The sequence below is a fragment of the Bipolaris maydis genome, assembly GCF_028858645.1.
Source record: "Bipolaris maydis strain C4 unplaced genomic scaffold PSV08scaffold_15, whole genome shotgun sequence".
NCBI lineage: Eukaryota > Fungi > Ascomycota > Dothideomycetes > Pleosporales > Pleosporaceae > Bipolaris > Bipolaris maydis.
In genome coordinates, this window is record NW_027093871.1 from 1,038,778 (window position 1) to 1,057,817 (window position 19,040).

Here is a 19,040-nt window from a genome sequence, read left to right on the forward strand (position 1 = left end):
GACAGCTAGTGTGCGCACGTATACATGCTACACATGGAATTCTGGACACACACACACACACACACACACACACATACATGTATACATACATGGATGCGTGAGGCTCAAGTCGACGGGGGCACCTGCGAAGCACGTAATGGCCTAAGTACTTACTGTGGGCCGCCCGGCGACGTGCCCACAGCGGAACCAAGCCCATCCCCTCTCCCCGTCCCCCTCGACCCAAAATTTCAATGGAGCTGTGACTGCCCGCTGACACACGGTCCGGCACAACCAGGGCAACTCAGGCTCCTCGAGGGAACGAGCTTCATCAGATCTAAAGCCATTGCGCATCCCGGACAGCCGAGCCCTTGATCAAGGACAAAGACGTTCATGATCATCGTGAAAGAGCCCACAGGATCACCACCAGGTCCAAAGACGAGCGCTGATCGGATAGTGCATGCTACACGCCCCCTGAGCATCTCCCGCGGGCCCCAGTCGCTCAACACTCGTTACTCGGCATGGTAGTGCCAACATTCCAAATCTGCAAAGCTGCTCATCAGCCACGCGGCTTCGCGCACCATAACTATCTGGCCATGTATGTGTGTACGAGAGTATACATGGACACCCGCCACTGTTCCGACCCGGTCGGGCTCTTTTTTTTCAATTAGGGGTATGGAGCCAAACTCTGTGGGGAAAAGAAGCAAGTGCGGCGCAATTCAGGTATGACGGGCGTGGAGATTGGCAAGGAATGTATTTATACATCATGCCATCCACGATAGAGGCAGGCGTCAAGGCGCTCAACAGCCTCAATTTGCCCTGGCCCATGCCTCTCAGGGCTGGGATTAGCGCAGCGCCAGAAACGCACGGGAGCCTCGTACTTGGTGACGGCGCAAATGCAAAGGTTCGGTACGCTGTGCTCTGGCCCAGCCTCAACTACCTGGCCTGCCCCGGCCTGTCCTGTCCTGTCCTGTCCTGGCACCCTCAGCTCCAATCCAAGTGCAGGTGCAGATGCAAATGCCCAGCAGCAAACATGACGCCCGTCGCCGTCGACGCTGGCCCGCTCGCGACACAGCCTACGGCGCACCTACGCGCACCTACAGCGCAACCCAAAAGGCTAAATATCGTGTATACAATTGGAGTGTGCATGTCTGTGATGAAGCAGTGGCTTCTGCCAGACCCGTGCAGCCTGGCCTGGCCTGGCAAGCTTGTGCAGGGGGTGATCCGCAGCTCTGCCGGCTGACACCCCTGACGCCCACTACCCACGCGGATCTGACTATCAGAGCCACGGCCATATCGCAACCCGCAGCATCCAAGTCACAAAGCCCTCGACGTTAATCTTCACGCTCTATACCTGCCCGTTCGCAATTCCTTTTGTCTGTAAAGCCGCGCCCTTCCCCGCCCTCTTTCGCAATCCCACACCCATTCTCCTTTCCTCCTGCACCCGCCCGGGCCCCCTGCTTCTTCATGGAACCGTACTACGGCCGTTCCTGCAGATAGCATTCCACCCTACGCCGGCTTAGCGTCTGGCATACGAAGGGCCCGCTGCTGAACCCTTGGCTTCCTCGGTCGGCCTGGTTGTACAAGTTCATTAATCCACCACATACCGCATCCTCGCCTCTCCCCCAAAAAGCAAAACACCACCTACCCGCATGTGCTGCCGGCCCCGGTCCGCGATAGCAACAAACATGGTTTCGGCCTAAACCTGCGCCTATTCGTGATTTGGCATGACGCCGTCCGCGCGTGCCGCGATTCAGTTCTTTTCACTCTGCCTCTCACTTTACTGAGTCGCGCCTACACTAGGACTGCAGCCACCAACTTTCCTTTCCGCACTCCGGCTTGCTCACCCATCATGTCTCGCAACGACCGCGGACAGAAGAAGTTCTCCTTCCCATTGCCTCGCCGCCCGCGAAGCAAACCACAAAAGCCTCACGCCGCCGCCGCCGCCGCCGCCGCCGCCGTCGACAACTACGACGACTACGACGACAGCACTCGCTCCACACCACCCTCTATCCCCAGCTCCAGGCGGCTGTCCCGTCACGACGAGACAATCAGCAAAGCGCACCAGATACTGGGCACTTCTAATCCGCTACAGCATTCAACCTCAGGCCAATCGCTACCCACACCAAACCCTGGATACATGTCACTTGTCATATCAGAGACAAGTGGAGGCTCACACCTGGACGATTGGAATGCAGTACCAAGAGCAGAGAGTGCAAAACGGCCTGCCATGTCAAAACAACCATCATCAAATGTTCTGGGGCGGATATACTCCGGGGAAAGAAAGTGGGGCTCTGACCACAGCTCAACTGGCTATCGATTGCATCCTCAGGCATCCAACTCGACCATTCGGTCGCATTACGATGCGAAAAACTCACCGCTGTCCATTTCGCAGCAAACATCTGACTCGGCTATCCGAGATCGCGCGTTGAGAAGAGGCCGCACCCCGGTATTGACAGATAAGGGCTATGACGGCTATGTGGCGAGTGCAGCGTCGCCCGTCATCCTGGACCAAGCAAGGAAAAACAAAGAACACCGAAAAAGCAAACCTGCTCGACTTGATTTGTCGAGACTGTTCCCCAAGCCAAAGGACAGTGGCAACCAACGCCACGGCAACGCAATGCTTTCACCGACCAAGATGGTCAACTCGCCTGCTGCCATGTCAATGAATTCGGAATATTTCCATCACTCTCCATCAAGAGATCGAACTCCACAGAAAGCGTCAAAAACATTACAAAAGAATACCACCAGCCATTACAATCTTTCAGGACGTCGTGGAACAAGTCCGGTCCGCAAAATCGAGCGGGATGAGTATGATAATGCAAAAGTGCACGTGCGCCGACCTCCAAAGGGTGTTCAGCATTGGTTCGATGCGCTCGAGGACGATAGTGAAGAAAGCGCAGAGGAAATGCAAAAAGCCCCTGCTTCGCGGGCTGCCCACTCACATGGTGAAGCCAACCGTAAGGCCTCTGTTGCTCAGACCTCCCAGCCAACAGGAAATTCAGTGTTCGGCCCCCGATTGCAAAATTCGACAAATGCCTACAAGAGGGATAGTTTTGCGCTCGAAGACATTGTCGATATCCGCCATCTAACTTCACCCAGCCAGTATTCGGTCAACACATATCACTCGCAAACCTCATCGAGGACCAAGGAGTCGGCACTTTCAAAGAAAAATCTTCAAGACTCCAGCGTCTTATCGTTTTCTTCTTCAGAAGATGAGGGTGACACTAATCCAACACAGTCTAGACACACGTTCAACCGTCAGAGCGTGGATAGTGCCGACTATAGTGGGGATATCATGATTGGACGCGCCCAAGCGTACGATGTGCACTCTTCACACCATCGCCAGCATTCCGCCGGGAAAATGAGTACCCATTCGACATCCACAAACGCTGCGACAATTGACATCATATATACGCCTGAACCGCCCTTGCCCGCCTACCGCTATTCACGAAATCGCACCTACAGCGCTAGTAAACGATCCAGTCATGTGAGGCAGCCTTCTGTGATTCATGAAGATGAGGATTCCCGCCCGAGGACCGCATTCAATGAGCCCTTGTCGCCATCGAGACGGAGTGTGGCGAGTTCCCGTACATCGGCTAGCGCACCCCAACCTCATTCCGATTCATCGCGCAAATTCATGCAGGTCACCCCTGAGGAGGAGGCTTTGCTCGAACTGATGAGAAAGAAGCGTGCTTCCATGCACAAACATTGTGGATCGCAGTCACAGTCCCGGGAACCCTCTGAATCAGGTTCTGTATGCGCAGTGGATACCAGGGCTAGAGAGCGTACATCGTCGAACGCGTCTGTGCCGCATCAGTCATCTGCACGTGGCAGAGCAGCAAGGGTCGACGGTACTATAGGCACAAGCCAGCTACGTGACGGCTCTGTCAGCGATGCTTGGTCAGACCGTCACCACTCTCCGGCTAGCCGAGGAAGATCGCCTCGATGTCTTGTTGCATCTTCAGAAACCTCATGCCGTCATCGTTCCCCGCCGCGTTCGCTTACGCCTGCTGAAAGCGGAACGTCACTTACGACCACTGACCACCCGTCGCCTTTACCATCCCCTATGACCCCTGGTCGTTATATCGATGATATGGGCGTCAATGTCAAGGTAGCGAATAGTGATACTAGTAATGAGCTGGATGACATGTCGGCCTTGAACCAAGGTGTTGTTAGCGCCTCGTTGGAGAACAGCAAATCGGATTCATCTCGCGAAATGAGCGCGCATCGACGCCGTCGCACAGCATCCAGTGATGCGGACATGACATTCCCTGTCCCGCCCACTCACGGTATACGGGACCTGACCCCAGTATCGGAAGCCTCGTCCCGCCCACCCAGCATTGTTGAGCCACCAGCCCCGAAACCCCAAAAGAGAGCCACGAGGCACATTAGTGAACTGGCCCTTGGAACCATAGAAACACGACAGCGACAAAGCAGTGCTCACTCAACCGTAACACGTACATCATCGCAAGGCTCGACATATGTCAACAGTGTAGGCAAGACAAGATCGCGCCATCTAAGTCCTGACTGTATTAGAACCAACTCTCGAACCTCTATCGACAGTAGGGATAGCGTCAGTGATGATGTCTTAGCCGCCTGGAACAGCTTGGGCGGAACATACTAGTTTTGGCTCACTTGTTGTAATCTTTTTTTCCAGGGCATCCTGTACATGATATTTTCACACTTATTTCTCCTGTCCATTAAATTTCCTTTTGTTGTTGCATGAAACCCCTTTTCCTACTTGTAAGGATTCATTATAGCCTTTTCCTCATTTGTCTTTCTACTATGTCTATGGTTTTTTTCTCTCTCTGTTACGCATTACCGAGCCCTATATACCTATGACCAATCCCTGTTATTCAAATCTAGTTATAAAGCTTTGAGGTTCTACGATGACGTAATACCTGTTGCATTATCTTTTGCTATCTAGAGTCCATGTATATGTATATGTAGTATATAGTACATAGAAAATCAAACTTACTGTGAGACGATAACTCAGCTCCATTACGCTATGCAGCCTTAAAAAATGGTATAGTATATTATGTACGGATATCCGAAAGCTGCATAGCTGATATACGTGTGACACTTACTTTATTAAGTACGTACTGATTCTACGTGTAGAGATATTCTTTTGCACTACGACATGTATACAGATTTCAAGAGATCAAAAGAGAATTTTCAAGAAGATATCATGATTCATGAGTTACAATTATCCATTATCACTACAATTATAATCTTGGCGAGGTTCAAAGCATAGTATATATAAAAGCCAATCCACGGGCCTCTCTATTCCTTCTTGTAACCCGTGTATGTATCGTAGCCGCCGGCCGGAGGCGGATACGTGCCGTACGACGCGTACGCAGCAGGTGGATTCGGGGTCTCAACCGGAGGCGCATTCTCATATGTTCCTTTGATAACAACTGTTAGTTCAAGACACACACACACACACACACACACACACACACACACACACACACACACACACACACACACATACACAATGAGTGAGTGAGAGATAGAGGGAGAGAGAACATCTCTACCAGGAAAAAAATCCCTCTTTCAAGTTCCGACATGCACACAAAGAGGAAAGGTGGGGAATTCACGTACCGTAGGATGCAACAACGGGTACCTTGACTCCACTATAGTCTCCTTGGATTTATCTGTTAGTCAAAGAGAAAAAGAGATATCTACACAAGGCAAACTCCAAGTTCCACGCCGTTGACATCGGGGTTCCTTCTTACCATAACCATCATATGAACCCTGGGCGATTGGTGCGGTGAGAGCACATGAGGCAAAGGCGAGGATAGCGACGAAAGACTTCATGATTTTTTTTTCTGCTTGGCAGAGCTATACGTCGAAAACGTCGATGGAAGTTTATTCTTGTGAAAAAAGAGATGGAAAGTTTGTGTTTTGATACAGTTTTGATGATTTGTTTAAAAAAAAAAGACAAGAGGAAGTGGTGTCTTTGTACATTCAACTGGAATCTATCATATCTACATACTACAAGATCTCGCCGACGAGCGCAAAAAAAAAAGTGTATGAGCTTAAGTTTGCTTTGCTGGCTTTCAGTAAGCCCCCCCCCCCCCCCCCCCTAGAGCTGAGGGCCCCCTTACAGGAACTAACTAGTCTGTAGATAGACAAAAAAAAGCCACTGCTGATCTCATAAACCATACTCTCTCTGGTAGGGTTTGTCGTGGTGGGTCGAGATTGCTGTGAGCTGGACATGCCAAGGACCCTCGTTTGCCAGCGCCACTTCGCTTCTCTGAGGGCCCTATCATGAGGTTACGAAATGTCAATAGTTCAAGGACCTGATGAATCTGGATCTACTCCTCCCGAATGCGAGCTGCAAGGTTTGCGGCATATGGTCGATTTTCTTTCTATCCGATTGGTACGGTATTCGGGGGGGGGGGGGGGCTTTGATAGTGTGTATTGGCATTTTGTATTTGACTACACTGCTGTGAGCCAGGCTGGCATGCTGAGTGTTGACAAAGTGGCGGTATACGATTCGTTTGTTGAGCTTTTAGACAAACGTGCATGTACTTAACGTAACCGCATAATATCCTGTGTCTCAGCGTCTTGTTTGTTCACAAGCTGTGGCTTTGTGCTTCTACTTGATATGTGCTCTTGTAGTGTTGCGTCTATGTTATCGAGTTTGGCCCAAACTTGACTCTACGTGACCCCCCCCCCCCCCCTTCATCACCGAATATACAATTTGGCATGTACTAAGAGGTAGTATCTGAAATGCCAAACGAGGCAATACAGAAGCCCCAATAAGGCTAATTCAGCCCTATGCGCCACTAGTGACGGTGACTGGACAATGCCTACTGAGTCGTATTCAGCTGCTGCGGGGTATTCCTGGAGAAGCTGAAATACCATTTTCTGGGCAAAGATAACGCTGTACAGATACAAACCTTGCGAGCTTGACGGTGAGGCAAATTAGTCGTAGTATTATGTGCTACTGAATGATTCCCCCCCCATGTTCTGTTGACTGACTGCCTCGATCATCTCCTTCACCCTTCGCCATCTCTGCGACCATGATTTTCAATATGCCCAACTTCGGTCTAGGAAAATGCTCTGGTACAGAGAAAACTATACAATCAGAAGACTGCGAGAAACTTCTTGCAGAGAGCGCTCGATCGTCACTCGAATCATGGCCCCCGCAACCAGCACCACAGGGATTGTCCTGGAAGATGGCAACCTGTATGATCTGCTTCACAGCAGTCTTTTCTGCTGCATTTGGAGGGTTGATAGTCAAGCTGCAACAACCAGATGCTGACGCTTTCTGCGCAAGGCTTACTTCAATGTACTGTATGTCTGGAAGAGCTACTTGTGGGAAGATACTCCACTAAATTCCACCAGCACCTATAGTGCACGACGTCGGTATTACCTACCAGCAGTTACAGTTCAACAGCTCACTTTTGGCGTCTAATCCATATCGGTTAGACGCAGGTCCTGAAGTCGATGCAGCGTGGAAGTCCTTGGGTGTAGACTGTAAGTGAGCCAAGTCATGAAGGCATCACTCGCTGAACATTAGTACAGACCACGCGGTGAGAGTACCGACAAATGAGGCACAGCAATCTGGCCTTGCACTCGATCAAGTCCAGATCAAGGAAGAGTATGGCGGTGGATACCCCGCGCACGTAGAAGGGCTGCACCATCTACATTGCTTGGTATGTCCTATCAATCATGCTTTAGCAGCCAACACTCATTCGGGCTTAGAACTTGTTGCGCAAATCTCTAGCCTGGAACATCGATTACTATCACAAGCAAGGCCTTGGGCCTTTCTCCAACGACGCGAGTATCCTAAAACATCACACCAGTGAGTACCCAAATTCTTCTATGTACAACAAACCATACATAGCTCACGCCTTCCTCAGCACATTGCCTCGATATCCTGCGACAGCAACTCATGTGTGTCACGGATGTCGGAGTTCTTGGCCAGGTGTGGTACCAGCCGCCTGGGAAACCGTTACAAGCATTTGTCGATTTCAACACCGTCCACACATGCCGTAACTTCGATGCAATTCGAGACTGGGCGGAGAAGCATCAGTTGCCAGATGTGGAAAAGACCCCGGCCAATTTTCTCGCTTTACCCAAGGAGGGCGATCGGATTTACCACGAAGTCCCTTAGAGTAAATACATGGTTCGATAGTGATGTGTACAGCAACACATGTATTACCAAAAGGGCTCGGAATTATCTAGCGTCGCCCACTCGTCGCCGCCATCGCTCCAGTCTCTCCACACGTCCTTGGGAACTATATCTAGACGCCCACAACGAAGCGTCGCAAAGTCGACATCAAAGGGATGTGCTTTGAATGTTTCACCTGAGGCGCGTGCATGGTTCATGAGATCGAGTTTGTACATGCGTACTATTCTCGCAGCTGCACGAACAAACAATTCCTTCTGTGCATCGTTGTCCCAAATGTCTTCTGTCAGCATCATGACCATGCGTGAGATGTTGGGAAAACTCCGCAGAACGTTGGACAGGCTGCCGTCTCGAAACCCATGTAGAATGACTTTGGTTATGGCAATAGTTCTCAGTTTTGTTGGATGGCAGCCAGTCGCAAGGAGAAAATGAGCCAACAAGCCCACTTCTGGTGAATCATCGTAGTGTTTCACGCGCGGCCCATGGAGCTGAAGTAGTAAAATGTCTGTGTCCATGCGGAAATAGAAATCGTCACAACTTGTTCCCGCTTGTCCAGCAGGGAGATGGACAATGTGGTTGGCCTTGGTGGCCTGATAAAGGGCTTCTGTACGCGACTCCTGGCACAGGTTCACGGCTATGGGAGCCGGGCTGGGGCAATACCGCGGGCAGAAGTGCTGCTCGTCGTGCCCCTCATCGTGAGGCTTGGTTTCCAAAGCCACTAGCCGAGGTGGTTCGTTGAGGTATACATTGGCCCAAATTTGTAAGCGGAGTTCTTTGGGCAGCAGTGATATGGCCATGTCTAGAATACTAGTAGTCGCGACAATGAAGCGGGGGGTGGGGGGTTGAGTGGAATGGGCGTTCTAGAGGGTTCGGAGACTACCGAATCTGGACATCACGTGATAGTGCACCTCAGTAGCCATCCCCAACATCTGGGTTTGCGACATTACGAGTCCACTCCACTTTGCTCCACAAGTTGCGGACACTTTACTTGATCCCGTTAACTATCCTCCATACACATAAATGTATGTACTACGCCGGCAGTAAAAAGTGTGTGTTTATCGGTCTGGAGGATCCCGTCTGTCTCGGCGTCAAAGTTTTCTCGGTCTAAAGTCGCGTTATGTCTGGAGATACAATGGCCACGGCGGTGTAGTTGGTGGAGATGCGACCACAGATTCGACCATACTGTGCTCCCCCCGTGTCCCTGCGCTAGAGACTTTCCGCCCAGAAGATCATTCCGCTTCTATGCAATTGCAATGGGGGCGATGTGGCACAGCCCAATGGCGAGTCATTGTGAAAAAGCAACCGTCTTGTCGCGACGTCGTGGCGAAATGTTGAGGCGGATTGAGCACTGTCGACAGCCAGGTATGGGGCTCTAGATATAGAACGCCTACACGGGAGACGCATGTCCAGGATGGGCCTGCAGGCTACATGGGCAGCAAGACGAGCGGGGAGCGGCCTGGAGTACTTAACACTGAGTTCTTGATGAGGCTCTAGGTGGATTCGCGACGGGTGTCCCACTGGAGTCCCACTGGAGAAATGGACGGCGCCAAAGGATGTGGAGCTGTTGGTTGCGCGACCCGCTGTATGTGAAGTCACACTGACATCGGCGCGGATGCGATGCCGGGCAAAAGGTCTAGTTTTGTTGGCATTGGGCTTGATCGACGATTCGGAGGGCGTTCAATGGCTTGCCTCTGGGGCGAGGAGGAGGCTGAAAGATTTGAGGCTCCATGTGACAAGGCTGGGCATCTTTGCAGCCGCGTTGTTGGCCGTGGAGCTCTTCCCCCTCCCCCGCTTTAAAGCCAAAACCACCCCTCTTGCAGCGTCATACGGCAGACACCGCACAGCAACGGCACGTGTCTTGACCCCCGACGACTGCCGATTAACCACCGAATCCTCCCGTCTTCTACCTACGATGCTCTCCCTGCGATCTACTCTCTACCACTTCACTTTCAATCCGTGAATTCGACTTCCCTTGCCCCGGCCTTTTCTTGTCGCGAGCGCCTCTTGTTGCTCCGTGCCCGAGAACCAAGGCCGTTCTTCACACATCACAACTCATACACGTCTCTGCACGAAAATCACAAAGCATTTAGTGTATTGTGTGACCCAACCGCCGTCGCCAAAAATTCTTCCGGACCTCGACTGCGCCTGAAATTGCTGTCAGCGCCCAGTCCTAGAGAGCGCCGCCGCCGAGTAACCACTGTATCTGTCGCGCTTACCCCACAGCTTCGATCGCAAACGGAAAGCCATTCTCGCATTAGAGGATCGATCTGCGCATATAATTGCAAGCAGAAACACAAAGTTTACAGTATGGCGACACAAGACATCTCTGCGCACGCAACTGAACCTCAGCCGGTGCCCAAGGAAGAGATTCAAGACGAATCGCAATCGCATTTGGATGAAGGGAAGCTGAAACAGTTCTTTATCGGATCCATAGATCAAGGAACTACAAGTACTCGCTTTATTATTTTCGACGGTCTCGGTGAGCCCGTTGCCCAGCATCAGATTGAATTTACCCAAAAGTATCCTCAATCAGGGTCAGTAGATATCTGCACTAAAGCCAAAACTTATCTCTAATCGGCACAGATGGCATGAACACGACCCATGGGAGATTATCGACACCGTGGAACAATGCATCGACAGGGCTACAAACATTTTTTTGGACAATGGCCACAACATCGAGGACATCAAGGCTATTGGCATCACTAACCAGCGTGAGACGACAGTGGTGTGGGACACTACCAACGGCCTGCCCATTTGCAATGCAATCGCTTGGTACGTATAGCACATGCACAAAACGCACATGCGATTTAGCTGACCCCGCTCGTCTATCGGTAGGCCAGATACCAGGACCAAGGGATTGGTGCGTGAGCTGAAGGATCGCAAGGGTGCTGATGAGTTGTTGAATCTGACTGGTCTTCCTCTATCAACCTACCCGTCATCGGTCAAATTGCGATGGCTGCTTGATCATGACGAAAAGGTGAGGAGTGCGTACGAAGAAAAAAGACTTTCGTTTGGCACTATTGATTCATGGATATTATACAACCTGAACGGTGGAAAGGATGGCGGAATTCACGTAACAGATTCAACTAATGCATCAAGAACCATGTTCGTCAACCTGTAAGTTATCCGTCCGCCACTATATTTAGCCAAAAGCGCCAGTATTCGCTAACGCGCTGACAGGCACACCGTTCAATACGATGACAAGCTTCTGGACTTTTTCGGAATCGACCGTACCAAGGTAAAATTACCAAAGATCGTTCCGTCTTCATCACCAGATGAATTCGGTTACATAAGAACCGGCATATTGGAAGGTGTACGGATTGCAGGGTGTCTCGGTGATCAATCTTCGGCTTTGGTTGGTCAACAAGGGTTCACGCCTGGTTCTGCAAAGAATACGTACGGCACCGGGTGCTTCCTGCTGTACAATGTTGGCGAAAAGCCTGTTATCTCTTCGCACGGCCTTCTGGCTACTGTCGCATACGATTTTGGCGGGAAACGGAAGCCAGTATATGCACTCGAAGGAAGCATTGCTGTTGCGGGCAGTGGCGTCAAGTTTCTCATGAACAACATGGGCTTCATTACGCATTCGCACAAGATTAGCGACTTGGCAGCCTCTGTGGAAGACAATGGTGGATGTGTCTTTGTCACGGCTTTCAGTGGTCTTTTTGCTCCTTACTGGATCGACGATGCGAAAGGCACCATATTCGGAATCACTCAATTCACAGAGCGTGGCCACATCGCTCGCGCAACCCTTGAGGCAACATGTTTCCAGACAAGGGCAATTCTTGACGCTATGGAACTGGATAGTGGTCACAAGCTTAATATGCTTGCAGTGGATGGTGGCATGAGCAATTCCAATTTGTGCATGCAGGTACGTGAATGCTAACTTGATATTTTTGGAAAGTCTTTTCTTGCTGACCACAAACAACAGACTCAGGCAAATATTATTGGCATTCCTGTAGACCGTCCAGCAATGCGCGAAACTACTGCGTTAGGTGCAGCCATCGCAGCTGGATTTGCCGTTGGCGTATGGAAAGAATTTGATGAGCTGAAGGAAATCAATCAGAAAGATCGCATGATTTTCAAACCAAACGTGGACAAAGAAGTAGGAGAGAAGATGTTCAAGAAATGGGGACGGGTAAGTCATCATTATCCAGAGGTTGTGGGTGACGAGTAAACTGACTTTTTGTTCTAATCTAGGCTGTTGAGATGTGTCGCGGCTGGCTAGATGCTGGCGAAGCTAATGGGGAGTTCTCGTAATTTGCATCTGTATTGGAGACTAATATATCCATAAACGCTTCAGTGCATTTCTCCTTGCCACCAGGAAGTACGGAGTTGGGAAACTTGCTTCAGAATACACCAGTTACATTGTGATATGGATGCCTATGCTCCAGTTGGGCTACAAAGTAGGTTGACAATCGACAAGATAATGTGGGCCAGGCGGAGTCTTATAACCGCTTCCAGTATTGACACTGCCCCAGCACGGCGTGGGAATGAGAATTGACAGTATCGGTATTGGATAAGCTAGTTCAATCCTTCTGTAACATTGCCATCCACATGTGTACTACCTCATCTTCAGCCTGAATGTCCCGTGCGTTTGGTCAAAACAAAGTAGCATGTAAATCACCTACATGCTTAGTAGAATTGTACGTAGTGCACCAATGACATGACGCCAATAAGGCTGCCAAGGTGTCAATACGGTCAGCGCACGCGCATGTTGCCTAATGCAGGCTTCTTCGCGTCTCACGCCATTGTCATGCAGATGCGGCACGACGTAGCATAACACTAAGCTGAATGTAGTTATATTGGGAATCAACATTGCCGATTACTCACTGATATCTTACTCGGGCAGAAAGATACCATGTATGAATAGCACCGCAACGACAATAACATGGTATATAACAAGGAATATATGTAGTAGCTTGTCTGTCGTATCGAACTTCCCCGTCTGGGCATTGTGGTCGAAAACCTGCTTCTTTCCCCCCTCAAATGAGCCCAATCATCCACCAGTAACGTGAAAACTGGTGTCAAGACGATCAGATCCCCAGGAATGGCATCCCAGTATTTTCTCCAAATGCCTTGCAATACTTTCTTGGTCAGCATTTGAAGACCAGCTACACATGCCGGTTCTACGCTGGAATCCTGATTCCAGGCCCATGACTAGGAACGGAGCATATTACCCTTTCATCTATTTTCCTGCAGCAGGTCCACCTTTAGTAGTACACAGAGGGGTGGTACGTTGCTTGCTTCCGCGGACGTGTACCGGGTGCCTGGTCCTCATGTGTCTGCATGTATCAGGTACTGTGCGTTTCAGGACGACATGTAAAAGATGTGGTTTTGCCATTGAGTTTTTTTAGAGCAGAGTAGCACTTCCGGTTGTGCCGAGTGTGCTGTCAAAAGACATGGTACAGTTTGAAAGCATCCTGGAGCTGTCTGTGTCCACATGAGTGAGTGGACGGACAGCGTAGCGGTGTAGGCACGAGTCAAAGAAAAGCCACTGCCAATCCCATTGCTAGGAGCAAGAAAAAGGGCGATACGGGGAGGATGGATACACGTGGCTATGTGAGGGAAATATCTACGTATGTTTGTGGCGTCACATGGTACTGGTCTACTAGTACCGAGTGATAGCCGATAGTACTTAGTGGACGCCGTCGTCGGCGTTTTGTAAACGGCGTCATTTCGCGGTTATACTGCAATTGTCGTTTGGATACAGTCAGGCCGGTGAGTGGGGGTCCAGACGTACGTACCGTTGGACTATGTCACACAACCATACAGACTTGCAAGTAGTCGCCGTATGCGGGACGGCAAGCGATGATTGCGCAACACCTGACCTCCGGATGCTTTCGCGATGCAAAATGGGACCGGGGAAGCGGGACAGCAAGCATTGAGAATGAAAAATCGGTGAGTAAACGGTGCAGCCAAGTACCTCAGTTGGAGGATGAAACATGTGCCGCAATACCACAAACGCGTCGTGTTGGCGTGGATGGGCGGACGGGCGAAGCCATAAAATGCCGCTACGACGACGTATATCCATCAATACTCGACGTTGTGCTTCGAGATGCACTGGATGTGGGAACCAGAGCGACCCCGGCCTCGAAGCTTACTTTTGTCTGCCGTCAGGGATACTCCAACGGCTGCAGGCCACCCCCCGGGCACCTCGACATGCAACGGTACAGGTAAGTCGTAGATCAACCCTGACCTGTGCGCGCCTGGTGGCTCCGAACTTAGTGCATGGGGAGGCTTGTCCTTGCCACCAGATGGCCTCTCCGCTGATTGTCACACCCCTGGGGGGTCAAACCGACGTTCATTACGCACGCTACCCTACCATCTTATCTCCTGGACATGGGGACATCCCGTTAATCCGCTCGGCGTCCGCATTGGGCTGCAAGCTTTCGCTCAAGGTTGTTGGAAGCGAACAGACTTCAAACATGGACGTCTCCACCCAGCTCTATGGCGTGGAAAAGGCTCGACCACACATGAGAACCCGGTCCCGCTGAGCATCCATGTCCGCTACAATGATGCATGCCTGCTGCTGATGGACCAGGTTCAGTCGACATGGGCCATAGTGGCTCTGCATAGCTCCACGGGTACCTGACGACTATCCAGTTGCTGTGTCTGGAGACTACTATAACATAACGGACCGTCGCGCATCTGCATGCCAATAATCAAGCTTGAAAATTCTCCATCCAACGTACCAACTGCATTGCTTGCCTTACCGTCCCATTCCCACCTTTTGCCACATTTCTGCGGACCCTGTGCCCACCCTACGACTGCACCCCTCACACCCTCTTAGCCATCTCTCCTAGACCCATCATGTGCGACTATACACAAGTGCAGTACAAGTGTACGCATGTACGATATGTTGTCAAGGCATGGTGTACCAAATATCAACAAACTCACGTACGGTGCCCGGCCAATGTCACTGCAGTGTAAGAACCCGCATGCCAATGCAAGCAACTGCCTCGCCATACTAACACCTGGTCTTAGAGAATATAGACTGAACGACAATTGCGGTTCGTAACACTTAGCCTCATACGGCATTTGATCATGCTTATCCATACTAACATTTAACCTAGGCGATTGTAGACGATGACATGCACCAACCCCAGTTCCTCCCATTTCTTGTCTGTAAAAACAAAAAGTTGTGACATTACGCGGCGTTACATGGTGGACTTTCGCATAATACCCATTTTGGAATTATTTTTTCTCGGCACCTGTTGATCTACTAGTCGAATTGCATCATCATTGTCCTTCACAAGAGCCACATTTCTCTCTCTCTCGCCATTGTCGTTTCCTTTCCCGCAACAAACACACACACACACACACACACACACACACACACACACAATTTCTCTGGATACTGAGCCGAAATTGCAGTCATCAGGGTTCGACAAGTCGCTCAAACGTCACCGGAATCCTTTTCTCCCTCACCAACCCAAGGGGTCCAGACTCGACGGAGGGCATCCCGTGCTTCAATCTTCCCCAACCGGCCTTGGGCAACACGGAGCGCTCATGATTACCCCAACTGTCAAGGCGAGATTCAGCATTCCCCAATAGTTCAGACAGTGTGCTTGTACTGCATTAGCCAAAACCAATTCAGTGCAGGATCATCTGTCTGCCGAAATTCTATCGGGACGGCGACAACTCCGGAGGGTTGAAAAGACACGCCGCTAGAGCAAAGTGGCCGGCCGCCGCCTAGGAAGGTGGAACACGAACGGGATTCGGAAGACGCACACAGCCGATTGATTTGTCTACTCTTGCCTTCTTCCGTTTCATGTTTGACATGCAGTTCGCCTGCAAAGGAAAATCACCATGAGAGCCGAGAAACATCAGCCCTTCGGCACAATCTCGGCCTGCGCATCGTGGCCCTAAGCTTCGTATCCATGACGGAGCGAAGAGCCCGTGGGTGGACAGTGCCTGTCTCGCATTTCCATGTGGACGCCTCCAGATGGCTCGGTTTCAGAGTTTTGAGCCAGATGATATTGCGACGAGGGAGAGCGTGGTGGTCTTTTTTTGGTTTGTGTGTGTGCGTGTCGGATGGTAGCGGGAGTTTGATGGGCTTGCTTTGGGGCGTTTGGTATAGAATGTGTACATAGTACTATGTACGGGCTTGGGCGTGTCGATTCAGGCACACATGCAGCCATAGTCGACTTATGCAAGTCACCCAATGGATGTGTGGAACCACAGCCCCGTGAAAGAAGCATATAGGGCATCAATACAGAGGTGCCTCCCAAAAGTCCTTGCTGACAGGGGTATCTATCGGCCCGACTATCTTGGCACCCACACAGGTTTTTTTTAGAGCTGGAGGTATAGATATACTTATTTTTTTTAGTATTTTTAAATTAAATATAGCTCTAAATACTAATATCTATACCTATACCTTAATTATTATATTAAAATTTCCTTTTAGTAGTAAATCTACTAATTAGATTAGTGTAATAATAGGTATTTTACTACGTACGATTAACTTAATTTATAGTAGAGCTTACTAACGAGGCTTTAAGCCTAACGCGCCTACTATTAAGCTTCTACTTAAATACTTAGAGGATACTCCTTACGCTAGCTACCCTTATAAATAAGAAGATATCTACGAAGCTACCCTAGAAAAAGTACGCCGCGATAGGTATAGTAGAGAAAAGAGCTATACTAATATAGCTAGTAAGCTTAGTATTTATAGCTATAACGTTTCGTACACTACTATATAGAGAGTACTTAAAATAGTAGGCTATAATAAGATAAAGCTAACATAGAAGCCTAGGTTAATATAGAAGATAAGATAAGAGTAGCTTAAGTAGTGTCTTACATATAGAGATTAGACGCTAGAGGATTAGAAAAATATTATCTAGATAGATAAGACCTCCATTATACTTAACTACTAGCGTAGTAGCTATCGCGTCTAGCAACAACTAGATAAGGTATTTAATAAGTCTATTATTCGCGAGTAGTAAAAGGGCTACTCTAAGTTTATATTCTAGAGCTACTTCTTATATAATTAGAAGGGACCTTATTATATCTAGAAACTAGAGACTATATAGTAAAAGAGATAGGTAGCTATTTTAATTAAAGAAATAAACTAAGCTTTAGAGCTAGTTATAAGAGAGTAGTAAAAGCTTATAATAAGTATAAAGAGGTTAAGATTAAGAAATAAGCTAAGTAGATCTCCTTAGTAGAGATTTATAAAAGATACTAGTAAGCTAACTTATAATAGTAGAGATAGGATTAATTAGTAGCACTACTAGACTAAAGTTCTACTTCTAAAGCTTATACCCTTTATAAAGGAGTGCTAAAAAAGGAGACTACGTATAATTATTTAAGAAGATAAAGCTCCTTTATATACTTATTATACTTAGCGTGCAGTATATAAACAACAGTAAGTAGAGTAGCTTATTTAGTATAGTAATTCACCTAATCTTAACGCTTTTAAGCTAGCTTAGGTATAGCTTAAAAGGAAAATAACAAGTAAAGGAGCACTAAAAAATAGAGTAGATAGCACAAAGGCATAGCTACACTAGTAGGAGGAGCTACCTTAATACTAAATACAAGCTTAGATAGAGCGTATTCTATTCTATATTAAGGAAATAATTCGACTTAATAGTGGCAATAAGTACAAGGAGGGGCGGCGGGATAGATCCGATTAAGCTCGGTAGTATTTCGGTAGTAATCTAGATGATCCCTGTCAGCAAGGACTTTTGGGAGGCACCTCTATACGCGTAACTAGCAATGAGCGTCTGGCCAATGACAGGGCTGAGGCTGGCCGGAGCACGGGCCGCCTTGACTGTCCATTGCCTCTGTGTCGCCAAAGCAATCTTACTGCCACAGCCCGCCCGCCACACAAGCTACGTACTTTACTACTATACATATGTACCACATGCGCCTATCGACACACCATCGTATATCCACATCGAACACGAGTCACTCTCTCCTTGACTTCCATGGCCACATGGCGTGATAGGCATTTTTCTTGCCGCCCTTTCGACTTGCCCATCCTCCTTACCAGGCCTCGACGCTCTACTCGTATCAAGGCCCAGCCCTTTTTGCGCAAATCACTCTTCCATCATCCAGGACTGTGCTCAGCCACCTTGACCATCGGGCCGCAGGGTCTCACGACACAAGACGCAGCTCGACCTGGTGACTCTGGTGCCAGCATCGCACCAGCCGCGTCGACGATGCATGTTCCGTCCTATGACCCCCCCTCCCCCCAAGGTCGTCATATGCACCTTGCTGCCGTGTCCTTGATGCTGACCTCATGGGAGAGAGCAACAAAAAGATCTAGATGATGGCCAACATGAATCCACTTCTGTTTCACCACCAGACATTTTGCCACCTTCCCCTCCCCCCTTCCATTCATCTACTCCCCCCATCCCCTTCAAAGGAATACATTCCGTCTGTAGAGCCATGGGTGTTGTTGCAAGTCCCGCGCTGAGTGCCTCTCGCCCGCCTCATTGAGCAGCAAGCAGCGGGAACAAGTGCGCCTAAGCGGTGGTCGCTTGCGATTCACCGTAGAAGCGTTCTGGAAGGCGAATCATTGGACGGGCTACCAAAGCGAGACCTCTGCGTCGTGGATCTGCGCCACTGACTCGCACTCGACCCAAATCATGAGGCAGGAACCAAGAAAAAATTACGGCGCAGCACCATCTTGTCTTGCCATCGCTTATGCGTTTTTTTGAAGATGCTGCGGAGTCACGGGATTGGCCCGGACACTGAAGCCGGACGAGCTACACGTGTGTATGCGTATGTACACATGTTGTATATACATGTGTACATACTTAGACGCATCGAAGAAAATCCTGCGCCCTTTTGGATTGGTCTTGTTGGTACTATGCCACTGCCAACTTCCCCTCGTCCAACTAGGTGTTCTACTAACTAGTAGTCGCTATATTTACAAAGTACTAAATATACTAAAAATGTACATATCTAT

General features: G+C 49.4%; 6 protein-coding genes across 6 annotated transcripts; 4 read left to right on the forward strand and 2 right to left on the reverse strand.

Moving 5' to 3' along the window:
* Positions 1-1,828: 1,828 nt before the first annotated feature.
* Positions 1,829-4,970, forward strand: PSV08DRAFT_365853 (uncharacterized protein; the record flags this gene model as incomplete). Its single annotated transcript, XM_014225670.2, has 1 exon — positions 1,829-4,970. The coding sequence occupies one exon, from the start codon at positions 1,829-1,831 to the stop codon at positions 4,601-4,603; it is 2,775 nt and encodes a 924-aa protein (XP_014081145.1). The 3' UTR covers positions 4,604-4,970.
* Positions 4,971-5,262: 292 nt separating this feature from the next.
* Positions 5,263-5,799, reverse strand: PSV08DRAFT_356140 (uncharacterized protein; the record flags this gene model as incomplete). The annotated part of the gene is made up of 3 exons (XM_014225671.1): positions 5,263-5,384; positions 5,584-5,625; positions 5,718-5,799. 3 exons carry the CDS (start codon positions 5,797-5,799, stop codon positions 5,263-5,265), a joined length of 246 nt encoding a protein of 81 aa, XP_014081146.1.
* A 1,367-nt stretch (positions 5,800-7,166) lies between these two features.
* Positions 7,167-8,147, forward strand: PSV08DRAFT_412420 (uncharacterized protein; the record flags this gene model as incomplete). Its single annotated transcript, XM_014225672.2, has 5 exons — positions 7,167-7,284; positions 7,336-7,467; positions 7,516-7,646; positions 7,696-7,795; positions 7,854-8,147. 5 exons carry the CDS (start codon positions 7,167-7,169, stop codon positions 8,105-8,107), a joined length of 735 nt encoding a protein of 244 aa, XP_014081147.1. The 3' UTR covers positions 8,108-8,147.
* A 4-nt stretch (positions 8,148-8,151) lies between these two features.
* PSV08DRAFT_188318 (uncharacterized protein) lies at positions 8,152-8,919 on the reverse strand (the record flags this gene model as incomplete). Its single annotated transcript, XM_014225673.1, has 1 exon — positions 8,152-8,919. The coding sequence occupies one exon, from the start codon at positions 8,917-8,919 to the stop codon at positions 8,152-8,154; it is 768 nt and encodes a 255-aa protein (XP_014081148.1).
* Positions 8,920-10,041: 1,122 nt separating this feature from the next.
* Positions 10,042-12,694, forward strand: PSV08DRAFT_230779 (uncharacterized protein). The gene is made up of 6 exons (XM_014225675.1): positions 10,042-10,656; positions 10,706-10,894; positions 10,958-11,239; positions 11,303-11,993; positions 12,054-12,260; positions 12,323-12,694. The coding sequence occupies exons 1-6, from the start codon at positions 10,430-10,432 to the stop codon at positions 12,380-12,382; spliced, it is 1,656 nt and encodes a 551-aa protein (XP_014081150.1). The 5' UTR covers positions 10,042-10,429; the 3' UTR covers positions 12,383-12,694.
* A 1,685-nt stretch (positions 12,695-14,379) lies between these two features.
* On the forward strand, positions 14,380-14,669 carry PSV08DRAFT_365856 (uncharacterized protein; the record flags this gene model as incomplete). The annotated part of the gene is made up of 1 exon (XM_014225676.2): positions 14,380-14,669. The coding sequence occupies one exon, from the start codon at positions 14,380-14,382 to the stop codon at positions 14,617-14,619; it is 240 nt and encodes a 79-aa protein (XP_014081151.2). The 3' UTR covers positions 14,620-14,669.
* Between the last annotated feature and the right edge of the window lie 4,371 nt (positions 14,670-19,040).

What these genes read in the sequence shown, in the direction of transcription:
- PSV08DRAFT_230779 (XM_014225675.1), top strand. Translation starts at nt 10,430, where the DNA reads ATGGCGACACAAGACATCTCTGCGCACGCAACTGAACCTCAGCCGGTG. An exon ending in AGAACCATGTTCGTCAACCT is followed by an intron (nt 11,240 to 11,302) that starts GTAAGTTATCCG and finishes ACGCGCTGACAG; the next exon opens with GCACACCGTTCAATACGATG. An exon ending in TGTTCAAGAAATGGGGACGG is followed by an intron (nt 12,261 to 12,322) that starts GTAAGTCATCAT and finishes GTTCTAATCTAG; the next exon opens with GCTGTTGAGATGTGTCGCGG.